The sequence below is a fragment of the Coenobita brevimanus genome, chromosome 79, assembly GCF_032717465.1.
Source record: "Coenobita brevimanus isolate Jiangsu-jjx chromosome 79, ASM3271746v2, whole genome shotgun sequence".
In the NCBI taxonomy this organism is placed as follows: domain Eukaryota; kingdom Metazoa; phylum Arthropoda; class Malacostraca; order Decapoda; family Coenobitidae; genus Coenobita; species Coenobita brevimanus.
This window is the reverse complement of record NC_137032.1, coordinates 3,234,290-3,258,211: the sequence shown is the minus strand read 5'-3', so window position 1 is coordinate 3,258,211 and position 23,922 is coordinate 3,234,290. Positions and strand designations below refer to the sequence as shown.

General features: G+C 41.9%; 1 protein-coding gene across 2 annotated transcripts in view; it reads right to left on the bottom strand.

Annotated features, from left to right (window-relative positions):
* Ocrl (Oculocerebrorenal syndrome of Lowe) overlaps positions 1–23,922 on the bottom strand; it is a 108,317-nt gene that overhangs the window by 45,301 nt on the left and 39,094 nt on the right. The window contains exons 6-10 of one of the 2 annotated variants that reach the window (XM_080279573.1): positions 20,337–20,485; positions 19,287–19,457; positions 13,219–13,381; positions 471–661; positions 114–131 (exon numbers count right to left, since the gene is read on the bottom strand). In XM_080279573.1, coding sequence (XP_080135699.1) covers positions 114–131; positions 471–661; positions 13,219–13,381; positions 19,287–19,457; positions 20,337–20,485 — 692 coding nt within the window. The remainder of the gene's footprint in view (positions 1–113; positions 132–470; positions 662–13,218; positions 13,382–19,286; positions 19,458–20,336; positions 20,486–23,922) is intronic. The other variant, XM_080279574.1, reaches the window with a different exon arrangement.

Sequence of the window (23,922 nt, the reverse complement as noted above, 5' to 3'; positions counted from 1 at the left end):
GTTTGGCAGACGTATTAACCATAATCAAGGAGGTCTGACTATATTGGCAGCATTATGGCACTTCCACATGGAAGCTGACATCACATCAAAATTATTAGCACCAACATCCTAACCTTAATTCCCACAAGTAACTGGGGACAGCAGGACCCAAAAACAGAAAAAGAAAAATACTGTAAGCATGAAACTAAAAAGTGGCCAATGGAATAGCAAAAAAAAGCTGCTTATCATCATGAAAAACATGCTATCAACATACTATTAACATAATTACAGTGCAAAACCATTAAGGGTTTACTGTGCTGTAAAAAAATATCCTCTGGAAGGCATCTTCTATTTGTAATATTAGCTAATTCTATGGCTTTTGATTTAAGTTTTCATGTGTGTCTAATTTCTGTAAACAGAACCCCAAATGTAAGCAGAAAATATACCTCCACAAGAATCTTATACAGTAGTTTAGTACAAACTGAACATACTCATGGTCTTTTATTGTCTTTGGTGGGCTGTTCATGTTTACATTCAAGTTAAAGCAGATTCGCTGAAAAATGCAGTCATGGTCTTCATTTCTTCGTTCCAACTCCTCCAGGTGGGTAGCCAAATGGGCATTCACAAAGCAAATGGAAGTGTTGTACAGGTCCATTCTTATGGCAACTGCACCTTTGTTACCCTGAAACATCAAAAGCTGATATTATGAACTTATCCTTAGCACCTGAACTGAGCACTTCTGCAATCACTTCCACAAACCACCACAACTGCAAAAGTGCGTTTGCGACAAATTTTAGGCAAATTTGCACTTTTGCTTTTGCAGAAGTACTTCTGCGAACGCAACCTGCCCACATACCAGCCTGACCTCCGAGAACTTTGAGTGGCTTGTTTTATGAAGGGCAACATGAACCTGCTCAAGATGGAATTGTCTCAATTGCTGGAGGAGTCTGACTGGAGTGAGGACTGAGGAGGTTAGAGCCAAGGAATAGGGTGGACTGGTGTATCAACTTGGCAAGCGCACAGTGTAATAATCTAATTCATGTATCTACAATAGTACATGATTTACCCTTGTTTTGTAGTAAAAAACAGTTTAATATTCTAATATACCGTAATTATATTTACTCACTCTCATCTTAAATGTCGGGACCATCTGCCTAGTCCTAGGCTCCTATGCTCCTGGTGGGGCAATGTAGGATTGGATGATGGATGGGCAGAGAAAATATTTATTTTATCTATCTATCTATCTATTGCCAGACGCCTCAGTCCTGTTTGGGGTGGCCACAAACAAATCGCCTCCAAGTCGCCCTGTCCCCCGCCATTTCACTCCCCTGCTCCCAACTCACACCCCCCTCTCTCATATACCTCTCCACCCCATCCCTCCATCTCATCCTCGGCCTCCCCCTCCCTCTTTCCCCCTCCACCTCACTCACATACACTCTCTTCGTCAGTCTTTCACCCTCCATCCTCTCCACATGGCCAAACCACCTCAGTATGTTCCTCATAACGCTTCCTATCACATCCACATCAACACCACAATGCTCCTTTATATCCTCATTCGTCAGCCTGTCTCTCCATGTGACTCCACAGGCTCCTCTTAAATAACTCATTTCCACTGCTCTCACTCTTGACTTGTGTCCTTCCAACAACGTCCAAGCTTCACTTCCGTACGTTAGAGTTGGTATCACAATACTGTCATGTAGTAACTTTTTCACTTCCATGCTCACTTCCCTGTTTCTTATCACTGCTTTCAAAGAACCAGCAACCTTTCTTCCCTGCTGTACCCTTTCAAGCACTTCACCCTCCAAACCTCCATCCTTACTCATCACACTACCCAAGTACTTAAACGTACTCACATTTTCCAATTCCTCACCATCCAACCTCGCTGTACATTCACTGACTTCACCTCTCTCAAAGACCATCACTTTACTCTTCCCTACATTCACCTTTAGATTCCGTTTCTTACACACTCTCCCAAACTCATCCACCAAGCCTTGCAGCTCCCCTTCGTCTTCACTCAACAACACAGTATCATCTGCAAACAACAGCACAGGGAGTTTCCAAACACTATCCTCTCTCACCAGGGCCACTCCAACATCCACTACCCTACCTTGTACCTCTTTTCTTACCCCATCCATGTACAGATTGAACAACCATGGAGACATGACACATCCCTGTTTCAACCCAACTTTCAAAGAGAAAAATTCACTTAGTTCACCATCCACACGCACTGCAGCCTTCGCACCATCGTACATACTCTTCACAGCATTCAACAACTTCCCCATCTACTCCATATATTCTTAACACTTTCCACAATCCTAGTCTATCCACCCTGTCATATGCTTTCTCCAAATCCATGAAAGCCGCATACAACTTCTTTCCCTTCTCTAGAAACTTTTCCACTAAAGATCTGAGAATGAATATCTGATCTACACAACCTTTTCCCTTCCTAAAGCCTCCCTGTTCTTCTCCAACTAATTCCTCTGTTCTTTCTCTAACTCTGTCAATAAGTATCCTACCATACACTTTTCCTATTATACTAAGAAGACAAATGCCCCTATGATTACCACACACTTCTTTTTCCCCTTTTCCTTTGTACAAGGGAATAATTATACCTGACTTCCAATCCTCCGGGACTCTACCTTCCTCCCAGGCCAATCTGCACATCTTCCACATCCATTCTACTACTATCTCTCCCCATGCTTCAGCATTTCACCACACACTCCATCAATTCCTGGGGCTTTCCCTGATTTAACTTTTCTTCATTGCTTCCACAACTTCTATCCTACTGATTTCTTCCTGTCTTCTCACCTCCCTCCTTCTCCCAGCCATTCCCCAGCCACTTATACTCGCATTACTTCCATCCTCCACGTTCAACAATTCCTTAAAGTGTTCTCTCCATCTGCTCACTTTTTCTCCCTTCTCCACTAGTAATCTACCATTTTTATCTTTCACTCCCCTGCTAACTTCACTTCCACCCTGTCTTACTCTTTTCACCTCTCTCCAGAACATTTTCTTACAGTCCCTCCACTTTACACTCAAATTCCTTCCAAATTCCTCATCCACTCTCTTCTTACTCTCTCTTACTAATCTTTTCACCTCTCTCTTTCTTTCTACATATAACTCTCTCTTCAGCCTCTCAACCTCTTCCACGCCCCTATTCCTCATCCATTCATTGTATGCTTTCTTCTTTTGTGCCACAGCCTGTTTCACCTCTTCAGTCCACCACGCTGTTCCTTGGACTCCCCTCCGTCTTCTCTTCCTTCCACACACCACATCACATGCTGCACATATTTCTTCTGTAAATATTCTACACACACCTTCCACGTCCCCCATCTGCTCCAATTCATATTTGCCCAATCGTTCCTCCACTTCTCTCTTATACTCTGCCTTTTTCTCATCCTCTTGTAACCTTTCCACTCTCCTTGCAACTACTCCTTCCTCTCGTCTTTCCCTTCTTCTGTTCCTCCATCTTACTTGGACTTTAATTCTGGCCACCACCAAGTAGTGGTCAGAAAGTCCACTCCCCCAGCCTCTATAAACTCTTGCATCCAATATACATCTTCGCATCCTTTCATCCACACACACATAATCAATCATTGCCTTCCTTTCATTCAGTTCGCCACCCACCCTTCTCATCACTCGCCATGTATACCTGTGGATCATTTTATGCCTGAAGAGGGTATTGGCTATCACCAACCCCCTCCCAGCACAAATGTCCACTAACGCACTGCCATTCTCATCTATCTCAGCAGGCACACCCCACTCACCAACTATTCCATCCACCTTCACATTCCCAACTTTACCATTCATATCACCTATCAAAAACACTCTCTCATTCCTTCCAAACTTTTCCATGCACACTTCTACATTTGTCCAGAACTCTTCTCTCACTCTTCTAGCACGATCTTGCGTTGGTGCATACACACACACAATCGCCCACATTTGTATTCCAACTTTCAACTTTACCCACACAATCCTTGATCCAACTGATCCATACTGTCTTATGCTCCTCTTCCATCTTTTACTCACAACTATACAAACTCCTTCCTTTGCTATTTTATATTTACTATAAATATAATTTTATATATCCAATTCAGAACTACAGACAATTTCCAAACTAAATAAAGTCACTTACTGTAAGTCAGAATAAAGTATCCATCCATCCATCATCCAATCCTACGTTGCCCCATGACAAGTGTAGGAGCCCGGGGCAAGGCAAGTTGGTCCTGGCATTTAAGATGAGAGTGACCAGCCTCACTTATCCCTGAGTGGCAAGACATGAGCAATAACCCCAACCATCCCTTGGATATAAACCTTCACCTGCTCAATCCAACTGGAGTGCCACAATTACCCACTAAACCACCAAGAGCTATAATTTGGTTATATAGTTACCACCCAGCATAGTATATGGTTTCCTAGTGTACAGGAAACCATTTGGCACGTCACTCAGTGTAGAGTCATCCACAGGCAGAAGGAACAGGAAAGAATGAAGGAAAGAAAGACAAAATAGAGAGTGTAAAGTCACCCATAGGCAGAAGGATGAGGAATGAATGAAGTAAAGAAAGAGGAAGGAAGGAAAGGAAACGGAAGATACCCGAGAGCAGCACTACATCAAGTGAGTGGATGGTGAATGCCCCCACCTACCACATTAAATAAAGATAAACTATAGTGGATAAGTAACTAGAGATGATTTTTAACCCCTAAATTATGAAAAATATCATCCTAAACTAAATACAATCTTCTACTGGTATCCAGAATAAAATGAAACTGATGCCATGATACTGAAAGAGATACAAATGATTTGCATTTGCATTTGAGGAACTGCAAATCTCAAGAAGTTTGTGGATTTGCGATTCTGGAGGATAATGGTCTGAGTTTGCAGATTTGCGTTTGAGGAAGTGAATTTTCATTTGTGGTGCCCAGCTCTGCTTAGCACAATCATCATCTTCGCCCACTGAGACCAAGGACTTCGTTTTCAGTTTATCTTGCTTGGGTCAGAGTTTTTGAATTGTAGGGGTTAACATCTATTAACAGTAACTATTTACTGCAAGATGCATTAAACTCTCAAGGGATGGCAACAACCAAATCACCTCCATGCTGCCCTGTTCTCTGCCCTCCCCCCGCCACTCATATCTTAACATTTCATCCTTAAAATCATCCTTGGTCTCCCCCTCCACTGCACTCACTTAGTCAGTCTCTCATTATCTATCCTCTCCTTATGACCAACCCAACTCAAAGCACTTCTCTTGACACTTTCAATCACATCCATATCAACATCACAATGCTCCCTTATCCTGTCCATCAAGAAGAGTATGTTTTCACCCGTTTGTTGCTTGCCAGAATCTTTTGATTCGGCAGGCATTTTGGTCAGTTCCGTATGTTTGTTGCTTGCCAGAGTCAAAAGATTCGGAAAGTGTGTTGGTCAGTTCCGCATGTTTGTTTGTCTGTCTGTCTGTCTGTTTGTTTGTCTGCTCTCTACAGGCCATAATTCTGCATCAATCATTCTGAAAAAAATTCTGAAGGTAGATATTACTGATATCCCTGAGAGCCTATTGCTTTTCATCAAAACTGGTCAAAGGCTCTGGGCTGGGTGGGAAGTTAAAATCCCTCAATGGCTGTAAGGTCTAGAAATCGTCGGAACCCTGTGGCTGGCCCAGGCACCATTTTTTCAAATATCAAAAATCATTTGTTTTTTTCTTACCAAACTGAAGAGAAGCATCTAGTGCACCTGGCAATGCAATTTTTAGCTTCCTAAACTTATCCTAAGCGTTGCAATGAAGTGCAAAAATTTTCACCAAATGACTCCCTACACGCTGGTGAAAACTAAGCAGACACAATCAGATCCATCCAGCAAGTGCTCTGTCTATGGCAGTTTTATCTGTCTGTCTGCCTATCTGTTTGTTTGTCTGCTCTCTACAGGTCACAATTCTGCATCAACTGTTCTGAAAAAATTTTAAAAGGTAGATATCCATAAACCCCAGAAGCCTATTGTTTCTCATTAAAATCAGTCAAATGCCCTGGACCGGGTGGGGGGTTGAATCCCAGTCTTTAACATGGGGCAAATTTTCAAAAATTCATACATCTGTTAATTCTCATCAATTCTTTATGAAACTTTACAGACACATACAGGGTGGCAATGTCTTAACATCAAACACAAAAGGATCCATCCAGCAAGCACTCTGCCTATGGTAGTTTCACTGCTTGCCGGGATCAAAAGATTCGGCAAACATGTTGGTCAGTTCTGTATGTTTGCTGCTTGCCGGAATCTATCAATTCGGCAAGCACATTGGTCAGTTCCGTATGTATGTCTGTCTGGCTGTTTGTTTGTTGGTTATTTGTCTGCACTCTGCAAGTCACAATTTTGTGTCAATTGTTCTCAAAGAAATTTCAGAAAGTACAGTAGATATCCATAAACCCTGGCAGCCTGGCCCTGGGCTGGGAGGGGGGTTGAAACCCCTTAATGGCCATGGTTCCGCAAATCACTGGGACTCAGTGGCCAGCCCAGGCACCATTTTTTCATTTTTCAAAAATCAATTTTTTTTCCTTACCAAATTAAAAAAAAACGTCTGGCGCACCTGACAATGCCATTTTTAGCTTCTTACACCCATACTGTGCTTCACAATGAAGCACTAAAAATTTCGCCAAATGACTGCATACATGCCAATGAAAACTCAGCAGAGGAGTGAAAAAACATTGCACTACAAAATACAGTACAGGTATATTGAAAAACCAAGGGGACATCACACAACCTTGTCGCATGCCCACAATGACTGTGAACCAATAACTTAGATGCCCATTTACCCTTACACATGCCTCACTAACATCCTAAAAACTCTTGATGGCACCTAGCAGCTTATCATCTACACAATACATGCACAAAACCTTCCACAATCCTTCTCTGTCTATTTTGTGGTGTGTTTTTTCCAGATCCGTAAATGACATAAACGCCTTTGTAGTCCTTCTCACACACCTTCTCCACTATCTGTCAGCAAATATATGATCTACACATCCTCTGCCACTCCTAAAGCCACCCTGTTCATCACTCACTAGGGCCTCTGATCTCTCTCTTACTTTCTTTATAATAATTCTTCCATATACCTTCCCTACCATACTCAAAAGACTTATGCCACAATAATTCTTGCATTCACTTCGCTCACATTTATTTTTGTACAGGGGTACAATCACTGTTTTTTTTCCACTCTACTGGCACAGTTTCACTCATCCATACCTTCTTACGTATCTCCACCAAGCACATCATTCCACTCCACTACATTTAATCATCTCTGCATACACCTCATCAATCCCAGCTGCTTTCCCACTTTTCAGCCGCTTCACAGCGTTCTTCACTTCTGCGAGTGTCACGTTTCCTGGCACTGCATTTCTTCTCGGTACATCCCCCAAACCGATCATGTTAACAGTGGCTTTGCTCTCTCCAATCCCATTCATCAGGTTTTCAAAATACAGTAATCCCTTGACCCGGATGCCCAAATCCCAGACACCTCAAGCCCCGCACATTTTGGGCTTGGGTTCATTAGCCCAAGTCTCGGAATATTCCCTAACATACCCGGACATCTAGGACACCAAAAAAAAAAAAAAACAATGTGTGTTATCCCTACTCTAAATTTGCTGTGCAGTGACAAACAGCTGTGTTTTGGCATGTAGTTCCAGTGATGTCTGCTTGAGTGCCCCCGCATCCTCCCCACTTCCCGCCTACCTACCACTGTGAGTGCACGCTCATCGCCATGGCTGCCCACGTGCTCACTTTTGTGGTGGACAATAAATAAACTGCAATACCTTGCCACTAGACTACATGAGAATTTACAGTGTTGTAAAGTGTTAAGAAATCAGAATTCAGAGTGCAATGGATGAAGTGCAGAGTGCAACACTGGCATGTTGCAACTGGCATGGCGCAAGTAAGAACAGAATGTGCAGTGTTAAACATTTATAATTTAAAGTGCAAAGGATTAAGTGCAGCACAACACTGGATAACTGTACATGCTTCAAGTGCATCTTCACCACTGTCAGAGCGATAGAGGAAGCAGGTTAATCTTCGCGATGGCCACAGACGTGTTGCAAGTACCCTTTACATTGCTAAATATTTTCCATATCCATTTCTAATTTCTCATTCTCTGGTTTCTTTTCATTTATTGCATGGTTTCTGTCCCTTATATGTGTGCATACTGCATAGGGTCTTAAATAGGTGCTGTGCATGTCCTGTAGGGAGTTATATAGGTGGCTTTCAAAGTTAGGTTGGGTAGGGGTCTGTAAGTACCTGTCCAGGGGCATTTTTCCCAAGTCCAGGACAAAACCAAGTCCCGGACATACCCTTGGCTCTATTACGTCAGATCTTGGAGGGATTAATGTATTGTTTCCATCTGACCCATACTTCATCCCCATGGGCTAATAATCTACCACTTACATCCTTTATTTTTTCACACATCTTTCCACTGTCAGTCAATTCCACACCTCTCTCCAGAATAACTCTATTTTCTGAGCAATTTGCATTCATTTTTCTTCCTAGATCATCATTTACTTCCTCCTTTTTCCTCTTCACTAGTCTCCTACGTGCTTCTTGATTTCAGTAGATTCATTTCTTATTTCAACTGAACCCCTGTCCTGTATCCACTCGTCAATTCTTCCTCTTTTCCTCCACTGTTCTCTTAAAACCTCTTCATGCCACCATGTCATATCTTTCTTCTTTGTTGTTACTCTTGCCACACCACACATTGCTTTAGCATTCCTAAATATGCAATCCCTATATACATTTCACAAACTGTCCAGATCCATTTCATTCCAATTCACTGATTCTAACTCCTTCCCTACTTTGTTCCTGTATTAATCTGCCATTTCTTTGATCCTCAGCTTCTCGACTTTCAGTCTCTCTCCCTGACAGCTCCTCTCTCTCTTTTGGTCCACCTTACTCCTCTCAGCTTGATCTTGCAATCATATGAACTGACAAACCTCCACATCTTCCTCTCATTGCCCTCATATCAGCAACACTATCCAGCATTGATTTCTCTACGAGCAAGTAATCAGACTCCTTTCAACGTAATCTCCATTCCCTCTATACAACGTATATTTGTGTGCATCTTTATGTTCAAAATAACAATTACAAATGCACAACCTCCCTTCCTGAAACACGTCCTTCAGTCGCTTCCCATTATCATTCTCTCCTGGTACTACATTTTTACTATTACATAGAAAAGAGTAATGTGATCGTAATCGAGGGAAAAGATGACTCTCAGTGTGATATTAACAGTGAATTGAGAGAGACTGGTATTTGTGAGAGAGTTCAAATACCTGGGTACAGTGACAGAAGAGAGAGGAAAATGTGAAAAAGAAGGGGAAAGTTGAGTGACACAAGGAAGGAAAGTAGCTGGTGCTATGAAGGCCTTGATAAACAGAAGCTTGAGTGTTGCAGCTGCATGAGGCTTACATGAAGTAATGTTAGTGCCAACTTTAACACTTGGGTGTGAGACTATGGTGTGGCATGAAAATGAAAAGGCAAGAGTGATGGCAATGGAGATGGGACTGCAGGGGAATGTGTGTGGAGTATAGAGAGTGGCTAGGATACGAAATAATGTGATTCGTGAAAGATGCTGAGTGAGGAAGTCTGTGGACACCAGAATTGAAATGAGTGTACTGAGATGGTATGGTCATGTGGAGAGAATGGAAAACAATACAGTAGAGTGGTGAAAAAGGTATATCTGAGCGAATCAAGAGGGAAGAGGCGAGGCAGGCCAAGGAGATGGTGGAAGGATATGGTGGATGAGTGTGTGAGGAAGAGAGGTATGGAAGTCCTTGAGGCTAGGGGACTGACAAGAGATCGAGCTGGCTGGATGAATGTTGTGAGAAGTACATAATCAGGGATTCTGCATCCCTTTTAACGTAACGGCGATCGGACTGACTCTACTGGATACATTTATGTGAAGCTACAGAATGTGGTGAATATTTTGGAGTATCAGATAGAGCCAGGATTCCGGGGGCTTGAATGATAAGTGAATGAAAACATGGCCCATTGGACTGGGTAAAAATTTAGGCTGTCTGGACGCTGCTACTCCTCACCCTGCCCTAGGATGGGAAAGGAGGTCCGGATGATGATGATGATGATGATATCATTCACAGGACCAGTGCCTACACTACCGTTCATATCACCCATTACAATCATTTGATAATTCCTGGGCAATTGCTCTACTACTTCATCCAGCTCATCCCAAAACCTGTCTTTCTCTGTCTCACTCCTGTCCTCACATGGTGCATATCTAAGTCTACTAATACCAAGTAGGTTCACTTTCCCTCAGGGCGCAGGGAGGCGTGGCTTGTGTGTGACATCAGTCAGCTTAAGTAACAGAAAATGTATAAAAGGGCAGACTCAAATTAAACATTTATAATACGTGAAAACGAAGAAGGGGAAGAAGTGTGGAATCGTTTAACCGTATAACACAGCACTAGGTTCCCTCACACCTCTATGCCTCCCCTCACACCTCTATGCCTTCCCTCACGCCCCTATACCTTCCCTAACACAATTCAGTCCCTTCCCTCACTTTGGACTGAAAATGTGTCATGATCTGGAGAGTGCAGCATACATCCACTCACCACCACGGTCAGGCGTCAACTGAACTTGAGTTTCGTGCCAGCAGACGTCACACCGATGCTCTGCCCCCTGCGCAAACTTGGACTCGTTTTAGATGGAAGTGATCCGACTTGGTATTAGTAGACTTAGGTGCACATGCTATAATCACTGCCACTTTCACTTTCTCAAACTTGAACATGACATATACACATCTTGAGCTAACACATTTGTAATCTCCCATTCCACTCTGCCACACCTCATTCATCAACAAAGCAACTCCTTCCTTGCATCTTTCTCGGTCATTCATGCTCGACCTTACACAATTTACTCTCCCATTCCTCCACTTTACAACCTTTCATCCTGGTTTCACACAATGACATCATGGCATATCTTGCACTCTTGAACACATTCACTACTTCCACCCTATTACTCGCCTCATCTACACCTCTCACATTCCATATGGCCATGCAAATCTGCCCATTTGGTTGGGGCCCTGGGCAGGTGTTGGGCCCTCTGCAGCTCTCCAAAACGTTTGCCGTAATTTAGTGATTTTAGATAAGTGTATCTGGGGGACACTTAACCCTGCCAGAAACCCCAATTATGTGGTTACCACCCAGTGTAGTAAATGGTTTCCTGGGTTCAGGAAACCATTTGGCATGTCCATCCATCCATCCATCACCCAATCCTACACTGCCCCAAGAGGAGCGTAGGAGCCCAGGGCTAGGCAGTTGGTCTCGACATTTAAGATGAGAGTGACCAGCCTCATTCATCCCTGAGTGGCATTACATGAGCAATCAACTCCAACCATCCCTTGGATATAAACCTTCACCGGCTCAATCCGACTGGAGCGCAATAATTACCCACTAAACCACCAGGTGCCAAAATTTGGTTATATGGTTACCACCCAGCGTAGTAAATGGTTTCCCGGTGTACAGGAAACCATTTGGCGTGTCACTCAGTGTAAAGACCATAAGGCAGCACTACACTGAGTGAGCGGATGATGGGTGCCCCCACCTATCTAAAACTAATTAAATAGGTACAATGGTTTACTGCGGTCACTACAGCCACGAGAATCTGAAAAGCCTTTTTTTTCCCTGTGTGGCATTACACGACTAAAAAACACCCAATGCCTCTTGGGGCCTGAACTGATGCATAATGGCATGGCTGTCAAGGCAACTAAACCATTCTAAAAAGTAGACCACCTGGCACTACAAAAATATACAGCAAAATTATATTTAAAAGATGTCATTTCAATGAGGGGGTAAGGCATTATCTCAGTGTAAGTACAGCTGTTACTGTTGTTCAGTCCCGGTCAGCTTGGCTCATTAGACAGATACCAGATGATTGCTGATGTAGATGAGTAACCCTGGTCAGTCTGGCCAAGCAGACCCATCAATCACAGGCAAATAACTGCCCCTGCAGGGTTATCCTGAGCAGTAAACTGATGTTCCCTTATGACACACAGTTGTCTCAAAACAGTGAGGCACAGGGAACAGTGTGAAGGTTTGGTTCCTGGATGGATGCCACATCTGCATCTCTCCACCCAGTGAACAGGAATACCACAGTGGGTTCCACATCACCCAGTTATTTGGTTATATAGCTACCATCCTACATTGTAAATGGTTTCCTGGGTTATGGAAAACCATTAAGCTTGTTACCCAGTGTAGAGCAAAAGTGGAAAGAAAAGTAATAAAAAGTGATAGGATGGATGGTAGAAATAGGAGGAGAGGTGAGCGGAGACAGAAAAGAATGAAGACAAAGGAAGAATTCAGAAGCACTATATTATGTGAGTGGATGATGGTTGCCACCAAAACAGGGGAGTCATCCCCGCGCATCTGTTAGAATACAGTAAACCAATTCACTGACATAGTCATCATCATCATCATCATCATCATTATATATCTTATTGCTAAATGATGTGGGTAAGATCTGGGTATAATATATGGCAATCTGGAAAAGGACTACCACATGACAGTAAAAATAAAGTGTGGCAACATGAACGGTAACTAACCGCAACCATTCACAAGTAAGCACATAACCCAGCCATAAACAAATTACAAAGGGTGCTCAAAGGCCACAACAACACTGCACCTGAACTCTGACCCTCACCCATGACCCAAAGTTTCAACTGATCTGCATATAAAAATGAATCACTTTATTCCAGCCCAACATATAATGCATGTGAAAAGTTTGATCCACATCAGATCCAGCATTCATGAAATATTTTCTGCAATCTGAATTCTGATCTTTATCTGTGACCCTGACTTTCATTAATCCATACCAGAATCAAAGCTCTTCTTCCCACACCCACAGACAATGTATTTGCCAATCTTGACCAAATCAGATCAGGTACTGATATGGTACTTTGCTAACAGAGTTACATAAACAGTTACTCATTCTGTCACAATAGCTACGCCTTCAATGTCACTCATAAATCAAAATTAAAGCCAGGATTTACACAATGATGTGTCTTCACACAGATGTGTGACATCTGTTGTTACATACAGAGGGTAACTCTGAAACAAAAAGAACACCACTCAAGTATTCCCTGCATGTTCAATATGAAGGAGGTATTGTGGTTAGGGAATCTCCTTGCCCCCTAAACAACCAGCAAAAAATATACAGAAGCCAAGTAGAAGTTATTTAAAGTATAGTTTAAATATTACCATCTTGTTCATGATGCCAGTCCCCACGGTGTCAATAGTTACGTTGCGGACATAAGCGACATGTTTCTCTTGCACCAAAACAATCAGCATCATGCCCACCAGACGTACCAGGCGAACTTTTTTGTATTTTGTCTTAGGATGGATTCCATTGAGAACAGAATTCCTGGAAGATAAACTGAAAGTCAGTTAAGCGATAGTACTTTATCAGAGTACCATTTACTTCTATATCAAAACATAAACATGAATTGCAACAACTGGTTATTTTACTGGTCTCTCTGGGTGTAGTGACTCAAAACTACACATTCTGTGGCATCATCAACATCATAATCATCACACCTGGGATCACAGCACATTTATATCTGAACAATTACAAGAACTGTGACAATATTCATATACAATATTTTTTTTTTTTTAAGAAATGGCAGCAATTAAACCCTATAATCAACCATCACAACACCTCTCTCAAGATCATGGCTTTTAGAAAAGAGAGAGGCTTTGAGCTGCCCTTTAAGACTCAACAGAAGTCTATTGCCACATGGATAATGGCAGTCTATTTTATAACTTAGGGGCTACATAGGGAAATGACAGATCAGAGAAATATGACTGATAAAACCCTCTGGGCTTCTGGCTTTGAGCTACCCCATAAAAGACTCAACAGAAGTCTACTGCCACATGGATAATGGCAATCTATTGTATAACTTAGAGGCTACACAGGGAAATGACAGATCAGAGAAAGATGACTGACAGAACCATCTGGGCTCCACATGGCACAAATTATTATCTTCATACTGTATTTTGGTTCAGCAAACACAAGAATCCTGAAAGTTATGAGACATTTAAAATTTAAATTTAGCCTCACCTCGTACAATACAATTAAAGATGAGGTAGTAGGGGTACTTGGAGGTAGTCCAAAAAAAAGCATTCACTCCCTCCTTCATGCTAAGGGTCAAGTGCATGCAAGCTAGTTTTAACATGACCTATGGGGCTGCAAGCACAGTATCTGCTCACTGTACTCTCTGTCTTCTGATTGAGGCTGTCTTAACAATGAGAGATGCACAGCTTGCTGGCATATCTTCTCAACTTCAATGGAGAGCCTAGCACCATTTAGAACATCAGGCTCTTCATCCATCCATTCATCATCCAATCCTACGTTGCCCCATGAGAAGCACAGGAGCCCAGGGTTAAGCAAGTTGGTCCTGACATTAAAGATGAGAGTGACCAGCCTCACTCATCCCTGAGTGGCATTACGTGAGCAATAAACCCCAACCAACCCTTGGATATAAACCTTCACCGGCTCAATCTGACTGGAGTGCCGTAATTACCCACTAAACCACCAGGCGCCAAAATTTGTTTACATGGTTACCACTCAGCATAGTAAATGGTTTCCTGGTGTACAGGAAACCATTTGGCTTGTCACTCAGTGTAGAGTAACCAACAGGCAGAAGGAAGATGAAAGAATGAAGGAAAGATAGACAGAAGAGGGAGTGTAAAGTCACCTGTAGGAGAAGGATGTGGAAAAAATGAAGTAAAGAAAGGCAGAAGAGGAAGGAAAGAAAGAAGGAAGGAGGAAAGGAAAGGACAGACACTCGAGAGCAGCACTACATTGAAAGAGTGGATGGTGAGTGTCAGGCTCTTAAATCTGCTTAAAACATGAGTGGCATTTGGGCAGAATTCATTGTTCTTTAAATATATTCTGCCACTGCCAACACACTGGAATATTATTGCCAAAATGATCTCACATAGGAACTTTATCCCGGTTTTCCAATTTCCTCTCTCAGGTGACATCCCTCACTCCCTTAGGTACCACACTCTAATGAATACCTGGAAGTATGCACAGAAAAGACGCCAGATCCTGGGATGGCCTATCCTTTTCTGGAAATATACTTTGGTCTACATCATCCAAGATGCCACAGTCAACCCCCATCTCCCCTAGAAGACATAATGCCATGGATGGGAACTTCCCATGGAAACAAACCCTTCACGAAGAGAAGGACCTTCCTCTTTTGTTTATGATGAACTCAACAACTGTGATGCTGCAAGAAAAATTGGAGGCTCAGAGGAAGCCGTTACACTCTGGCTTCGGCTTTCCTGTCATTCTCTGACTAAATATATCTGTGCTGTTTACTTATCCCCTAATTCTACTGACTATCAAAAATTCTTCGACTATCTTACTTCTACGATGGAACACATTCTATCCATTTCTCCTTTCTCTGAAATCTCCATTCTTGGAGATTTCAATGTTCACCACCACCTTTGGCTCTCCTCTCCTTTCACGGATCCACCTGGTGAACAAGCCTACATCTTTTCTATCCTTAATGACCTAGAGCAGCTTGTACAGCACCCTACCCGTATCCCTGACCGCCTTGGAGAGAGCTCCAACATACTTGACCTCTTCCTCACAACTAATCCTTCTGCTTACTCTGTTAATCTTTTCTCTCCGTTGGGCTCCTCCGATCACAACCTTATTACCTTAACCTGTCCTATCACTCCGGTACGGCCTGTGGACCCTCCAGGGAAACGTCGTCTGTGGCATTTTGGAGCCGCAGACTGGGAGGCCCTCAGGCAGTACTTCTTTGATTTTCCCTGGAATGATTATTGCTTCCATGGCCGTGAGCCATCTGAGTGTGCCTTGCGCATTACGGAGGTTATTCTCTCGGGCATGGAAGCATACATTCCTTTCTCATATCCTTTGACTAACGCAAGAAAGCCTTGGTTTAATCACGCTTGTTCTAATGCTGTCCGCAACAAGGAGAGGGCCTACAAAAGGTACCGGAGCCAACCCACCCCTGAATCACATCATCTTTACGTTTCTGCCCGGAATCGTGCTAAGTCTGTTCTTCGCTCTACTAAAAATAATTTCATCCATACTAAATGCTCTCAACTCTCCAACTCGAATTCTTCCCGCTCCTTCTGGCATCTTGCCAAAAATCTTTCTAACAACTTTATCTCATCATCCTTCCCTCCTCTTTTCTACTCTGATGGTTCTGTAGCTATTTCTTCTACTGATAAAGCAGATCTCTTCGCACAGACTTTCTCCTCCAATTCTACCTTAGACGATTCCGGTGCTGTTCCTCCATCACTTCCCCCCTCTGACTTCCTCATGGCTGACATTAAAATTTCTTCAGTTGATGTATTTTCTGCCATCACTGGCCTCAGTACTAACAAGGCATATGGGCCTGATGGGGTCCCTCCTGTTGTTCTCAAGAACTGTGCTTCTGTGCTTACACCCTGCCTAGGCAAACTCTTTCGTCTTTGTCTGTCAACTTGTACCTTTCCTTCTTGCTGGAAGTTTGCTCTCATTCAGCCAGTCCCAAAGAAGGGTGACCACTCCCAACCCTTCAACTATCGTCCAATTGCTTTAACGTCCTGTATTTCAAAAGTTTTCAAGTCAATTCTTAATAGAAAAATTTTAAGGCATCTTTCCTATCACAACCTTCTTTCCGATCGTCAGTATGGGTTCCGTCAGGGACGCTCCACTGGCGATCTTCTCACCTACCTTTCAGACTCCTGGTCATCCTCCTTTCGGGACTTTGGCGAAAGCTTTGCCATTGCACTTGACATCTCAAAGGCTTTCGATCGAGTCTGGCATAAATCTTTAATTTCCAAACTGCCCTCCTACGGTTTCTATCCTTCTATCTGTGCCTTCATCGCTAGCTTCCTTTCTGGTCGTTCTATAGCCGCTGTTGTAGACGGCCATCGTTCTTCTCCTAGATCTATCAACAGTGGTGTTCCTCAGGGCTCTGTCCTATCACCAACTCTCTTCCTTTTATTCATCAATGATCTTCTAAGCTGTACTGTACATCTAACCATATCCACTCATACGCTGATGACTCCACCCTTCACCTTTCCATTCGGTTCCCGCAACGCCCATCTCAACAGTTTCTTCAACAAACAAGGGATGAGGCTATGGCACACCTAATGTCTGACTTGGCTCGTATCTCTGACTGGGGTAAAAAGAATATGGTTGTCTTTAATGCATCTAAGACTCAGTTCTTACACCTATCAACCCGACAAAATCTTCCACAGGTATACCCACTAATGTTTAATAATATTCAGCTTAATCCTGCATCATCCTTGAACATGCTTGGGGTTTCATTTACTCGGGACTTATCTTGGAAAGATCATATTACATCTCTTGTAAAATCTGCTTCCAAGAGATTGGGTGTGCTAAGCCGACTCCGCTCTTTCTTTACCCCTGCGCAATTGTTGACTCTATACAGGGGTTTTATCCGCCCCTGTGTGGAGTACAACTCTCATGTGTGGGGAGGTTCCCCACATACAGCTCTTCTCAATAGGGTGGAGTCAAAGGCTTTTCGTCTCATTAACTCTCCTCCTCTTACTGACTTCCTTCAACCTCTGTCTCTTCGCCGCACTGTTGCATCTTTATCTCTTTTCTATCACTACTTTAATGGTCACTGCTCCTCTGAACTGTTTGCTTGCATTCCTCCACCTCTATGACGAGTGCGTAGCACCCGTCTGGCAGCAAACTCTCATCCTTTTTCTGTCCAACTCTCTAATGCAAGAGTTAACCGTTACTCCCAGTCTTTCATTTATGCAACAGGTCAGCTCTGGAACTGTCTCCCTCTGTCTGTATTTCCTGCTGCCTATGATCTCCAGTCTTTCAAACACAGTGTGTCCAGGCATCTCAAAATGATCGGATCTTGAATTTGGCTCTATATTGTATTTTGTTTTTCTCTTGGAGGGAACTGTTACTGCGGGCTCATGGCCTTTGGTTCCTTCTTCCTCGCATTAAAAAAAAAAAAAAAAAAAAAAAAAGTGAAGATGCCTGTTAAAGCATATTTAGCATACTGTTCAAAACTGTCTGGTGCCTTGTTACATCCAGTAATAGCAATACTGAGAACCAAGGCTGCAATGACCAGATACTACTGGTCAAATATAATAATACATGTTCTAATAATTCTCTTTCATTCACAATCAATAAATAACAAATTGTACAGTGTGAATTGGCTGGTGAAATGAGCAAGCTGACATTGCTTACTAAAATTTTTTTTTTTTTTTTTCAGGTAGCTGTATTGCTTTTCATGTCTAAGTTTGATTACCTTCCCTCAGAAAAAAAAAAAAAAAAAATGGATGGAGAATTGGAATGACTGGCCCATGGAAGAAGGAAATAACCTTAATTTCTCTCATCCAAGTTTGGTTATGTGAACCTCCTCCAACAGCTGGTGCTCCTGGCTCTGAGGAACTAGCACTTGAAGAAGCCAGCAAATTGGTGGATTTTTTAATGAACCCTCTACTGGCTGACTTAATGGTACAGTGCCCTTAATACAGTACTGCCCTCCCTGACCTTCCATCTCCCTTCCCACTTTTTGCCTCCATGCATATAATCACATCTTTTACTTGGGCAGACTTGTGCTGAAGAGGGACACTTTCATATGATGGCGATAATATAGCTGGGTGGCTCCACTGCCTGGTTATAAAAACATAGCTTAAATCCCTCCCTATTCCCAAAAAGGGGGATAAGACACTGCAGGATGAGGGCCACTTCAGCTTGCGGTCCACTGGGCTCATGTTTCAGATGAGCCTGGGCAACAACTACTTCTACATGGGAATACTGAATGACATTTCAGTTGAACCTTGGGCTACTACTATTACATGGGTATACTGAATGACAAAGTAAATATGCGAACAGTCCATGGTGCTGGTGATAAAAAGCACATGCTGAAACCTGCAGGAGATCCAAAGGCAAGTGGTGCCTCGAGAATAATTTTGCATCAAATAACTTTTCTCAGCCCGTTCTGGGCTCAGCATAAGATACATTGCTTTGGGGCACTACACTATTCAAGCCAGCAAATGGAGGAATATTATACAGCTAGCCAATATCAAACCAACTGCTTAATAACATGAAATGGCACTACATCCTTGAAAGGTTACCCTAATTACTCACCAGCTTCTTAAAATGAAGAAAATACGGAAAGATCAAAGAAAAGCACATACTGGTAATGCATAAGGGTATGTTTGTTTAACTTAATAATAGTATGCGGAAATTCCAGTGTCATTTATTTACTTACTATAAAAGCATATGCTCCTTCTTTTGGTATATTACTTACAGCCATTCCTGTTCTCGAGGAGTATTGTTGAAGAGAAAGTTTTCTGCATTCAGATCTAACTCCTGAAAGCCAATGCCATAAACATCTGGTGGATCCTTGTCAACAGACAACCACTCTGCCAGGCCCACACAAGGAGAGCGCCCATTAACATTCCAGGTTCCTACAAACACTCTGAGGAGGAGAATAATTTTACGTAGCTACATAATGAAGACATTACCATTAACTGAAAGTTCACTATACCTGTACATTCATTTATTCATCATTCATCATCCAATCCTACATTGCCCTATGAGAGGAGCCTGGGGCTAGGCAAGTTGGTCCTGACATTTAAGATGAGAGTGACCAGCCTCACTCATCCCTGAGTGGCATTACATGAGCAACAAACCCCAACCATCCCTTGGATATAAACCTACACCGGCTCAATCCAATTGGAGCACTGTAATAACCCACTAAACCACCAGGCGCCAAAATTTGGTTATGTGTTCACCACCTAGCGTAGTAAATGGTTTCCTGGTGTACATGAAACCATTTGGCTTGTCACTCAGTGTACAGTCACCCATAGGCGGCAGGAGGAGGAAAGAATGAAGGAGAGAAAGACAGAAGAAGGAGTGTAAAGTCACCCATAGGCAGAAGCACGAGGAAAGAACGAAGGACAGAAAGACAGAAGAGAATGGAAGGAAAGAATGGAGGAGAGGAAAGGGCAGACAACCGAGAGCAACACTACATCGAGTGAGTGGATGGTGAGCAACCCCACCTACCACATACAATACCTGTACAATACTTATTAAATGTATCAGACTGTCAAATCTTTCATGCAATTTACTTATAATACAAATACCTGTTATACATTTAAGAGTATATGAAAAGCCTTGTCCCCTTGACAGAAGTACGTGATTTTCAAAAACTAACGATAATACTAAAAACAAATACAATTCACTTACAAGCAGTCAGACCCACACACATACCGGTAGCCAAACCAGCAGTCTGATGTTTCTAACCACTAAACCACTAGCAAGCAATATACAGTAATAAAAAATTAACACAACTCACGTAAAATCATGAATATCTGTGTAAGCATCTTCACGCAGAGCCATCTGGTGTTTGATGTGACTCTCCCTTGCAGCAATTGGTGTAGGGGAGAGTCCAACTGCTATGCTGTGACGATTGACACCAAGATCAGGGCTACGTTCATTTTCATTCTGTGGAATATACCATGACCATTAACCCTTCAATCTGATGTCGTATATTTTATTTCTACTGCTTCCATACAATTTTCATAAGATTATGCAAGATTTCAAAATGAAGGGGTTAAATACAGCCTTCATGAACAGCTTCACAACTGGAGGTCTCACCTTGGCCAATTCAAATTATCTGAGGATTTAATAAATACAACAGAAAGATCATCATCAGACTGAAAGGACTATAGCCTATTTGATCTACTCTGAGAAGAGATGAGCCTTAAGCTTTTGAAAGCTTGCAGCTGATCAGTTGTCTGAGTGAATTCATTATTAATGATGCATATTAAATTATTTTTGATGAATGAATGGATTAATTATATAGGTTACAGTAACCATTTGATGATAAGATTCCCCAAATAAAATATTATATGTAGCTATTTGTATAGATTAATTAAAAAACAGGGCCACATAAACTTTATCGGATGGTCTAGACACGTTTGAAATTTTGAATTCTCAGGACAATCAAAACATGTCCAAATAAAGTTTCATATGCATCTTGATTTTTTCCCCACCATGTTCAAGCAAATTAGGGTAAATTGTCATTTTTGGTGTACCCAATAGAGCCAGGATACCGGAGGCTTGAATGATGAGTGAATTGAAGTGTGGCCCATTGGACTGGGCAAATTTGGACTGTCTGGACACTGCTACTCCTCACCCTGCCCTAGGGTGGGAAAGGAGGTCTGGATAATGATGATGATGATGATGATGTCATTACTGCAATATTTTGTAAAATCTAACTTAGTAAAACATCAGAATTCCAACAAAAACGGCTAGCAGACACAGGTGAAGAAGCTATATGTCACCATCACTTTTAAATATCCCACAGCCCAACCCTTGTCACAGAACTGTAAGTTGTGAATAAATATTCAAAACTAAGAAGACAGAAAGCTTACTGATGACGTAAAAGTGAAAAGCATAATGTATACCAATACGAGGGCACAACACTCTCAAATAAATCTGAATATTCATCTGCTCAGTCAAGGGGATCAACCAATATGCAGCCTACTCCCCCCACCCCGTTATCATATTTGCTAGGTTAGATTTTACACTCTATAACAGTAATTACCTAATTTACCCAAATTTGCCTGAACATGAGAAAAAAAGGATATTACTCGCAAAACTTTACTTGGACATGATTTGATTTGTCCCGAGAATCCAACATTTCAAACATGTCTAGACCATCTGTTAAATTTTGTAAGGCCCATTTTAAGTTAATCTGTACAAACAGCTTTATATATTTTATTTGGCCAAATTCATCATTAAACGGTTCTTGTAATCCTTATAATAAAAATAATTTAAAATGCATCGTTAATAATGAATGCACTCAGACAACCAATCAGCTGCCTGCTTTCAAAGGCTTGAGGCTTGTCTCTTCTCAGAGCAGATCAAATAAGCTATAGACGAAGCATCAGAATTACTAATCCTATACAGTACTTCTTTTTTTTTTCTTTTTTTTTTTAATATCAGGTCTAATATACAGTGTTAATATGGTAATGCGTTATCACAACAGGCATCTTATATTATGTACAATGGCTATATATTTGTACTGTACTAAGTCTAGTCTTTCCCCACAGCAGCCATACTACAGGCAGTGAATGCTGTAAGTTTGTACAACCCTACCACCTACTTCTCCATAAAAAATAATAATAACAGTAATAATAATAATAATAAAAATGATAATAAAACTATCATGGCTGACTGGAAGCTCCACATACAACTTTACTCTGACAAAGTTGCCTTGTGCAAACTTATTTTTTACACACACACAAAAAATCAATTGACATTATGACTACACATCTAATTTACAGTACAAATAGCATATGAATGCGGAGAATTGGCATGGTATATATATGGATGAGATAAGTAGTGTCTGTTCATTTAATAAAGCTGCTGTATGAATGAAATAAATAGTTTGTTCATTCATTCATTTGCCTAGTTGTTCTGAAAGGTCATGTACAGCTTGCCAGTGCATTACAAGCAGCAGCAGGCTTATTCACCTGATGGCAGCTCTCTACACTGCACAATGTTTTTTCAGTGCCCTAAGCCATAAATCCACAGGTCAATTTCTCTGCTCTTATCCCAAGTCTTCTCAGGCATACCTCTTGGTGTTCTTCCCTCCCTTAAGACACTTCAATCTCTTCACCCAACAGTCGTCCTCTATTCTCCAGTTATCCAAACTGCCTCAGTAATATGCTTTGCAAGATTAATTACTATACTTATTACTACAGCTTCAACACTTCACTGTCATTTCTATGAATGCATTACATCATTTTACCTGCGTATTTGCTGGTCAATTTTGTTCAGCTGAAAGATGATACTCTAGTCTTCAGAGGGTTAAAAACTACAGTACTTCTATTAACCTCTGCACAGCTAGAAATTCCTTTAGCTGAACAACTGGTCTGGATGCAGCCTTAACAAAAGAAACAAGTGGCTCTAAGGCAGTTAAAAGGTTAAACTATATGTCAGAGGAAATTATGTCATATTTTCGACGAGAGAGTAATTGGACGGTACGGGAATGTGGAGAGAATGGGTATGAACAGTGTGGAGAAAATGGTATACTGTATCTGAGTGAATTTGAATGAGGAAAGAGGCATAGAGGGCCTAAAAGGAGGTGGATATATTGTATATGGTACATGAGTGAGTGTGAGAAACAGAGGCATCGGAACTAACAAGGCCAGGGAACTGACAAGCGATCAAGCTGGCTAGATAAATTTTGTGAAGAGGCATGTATGACCAGGGTTTGGCATTCCTTTCTAGCTTTACAGCCATTGAACTGAGTGTGAAGCTGTGTGTGGAATGCGTGGAATGGTTTTTTTTTTTTTTTTTTTTTTTTTTTTTTTAAATCTGGTGAAGCAAGGATTTATGAGGCTTGAATGGTAAGTGAAGGGGATTTTTTTTTTTTTCCTGGCACTCTGGACCCTACCTCACCCCACCCTGGGGTGGGAAAGGAGATCTGAATGATGATAATGATGATGGGAGTTACTATGACATATGCAGTTGTTGTTGACAAACCCAGTCTGTCTGGCTGAGCAGATCCATCAACTGCAAGCAAGCAACCTCCCATGTAGAGCCATCCATCCATCCATCATCCAATCCTACATTGCCCCATGAGGAGCGTAGGAGCCCGGGGCTAGGCAGTTGGTCTCGACATTTAAAATGAGAGTGACCAGCCTCACTCATCCCTGAGTGGCATTACATGAGCAATCAACCCCAACCACCCCTTGGATATAAACCTTCACCGGCTCAATCTGACTGGAGTGCAATAAATACCCACTAAACCACCAGGTGCCATGCCATATAATTACAAGATGCAACCAAGTAGCTACATAAACAGCCTAAGATCAGCATAATTACCAGCAAACAAGCATAATTACCAATGAATAACTCTAATTCACTGT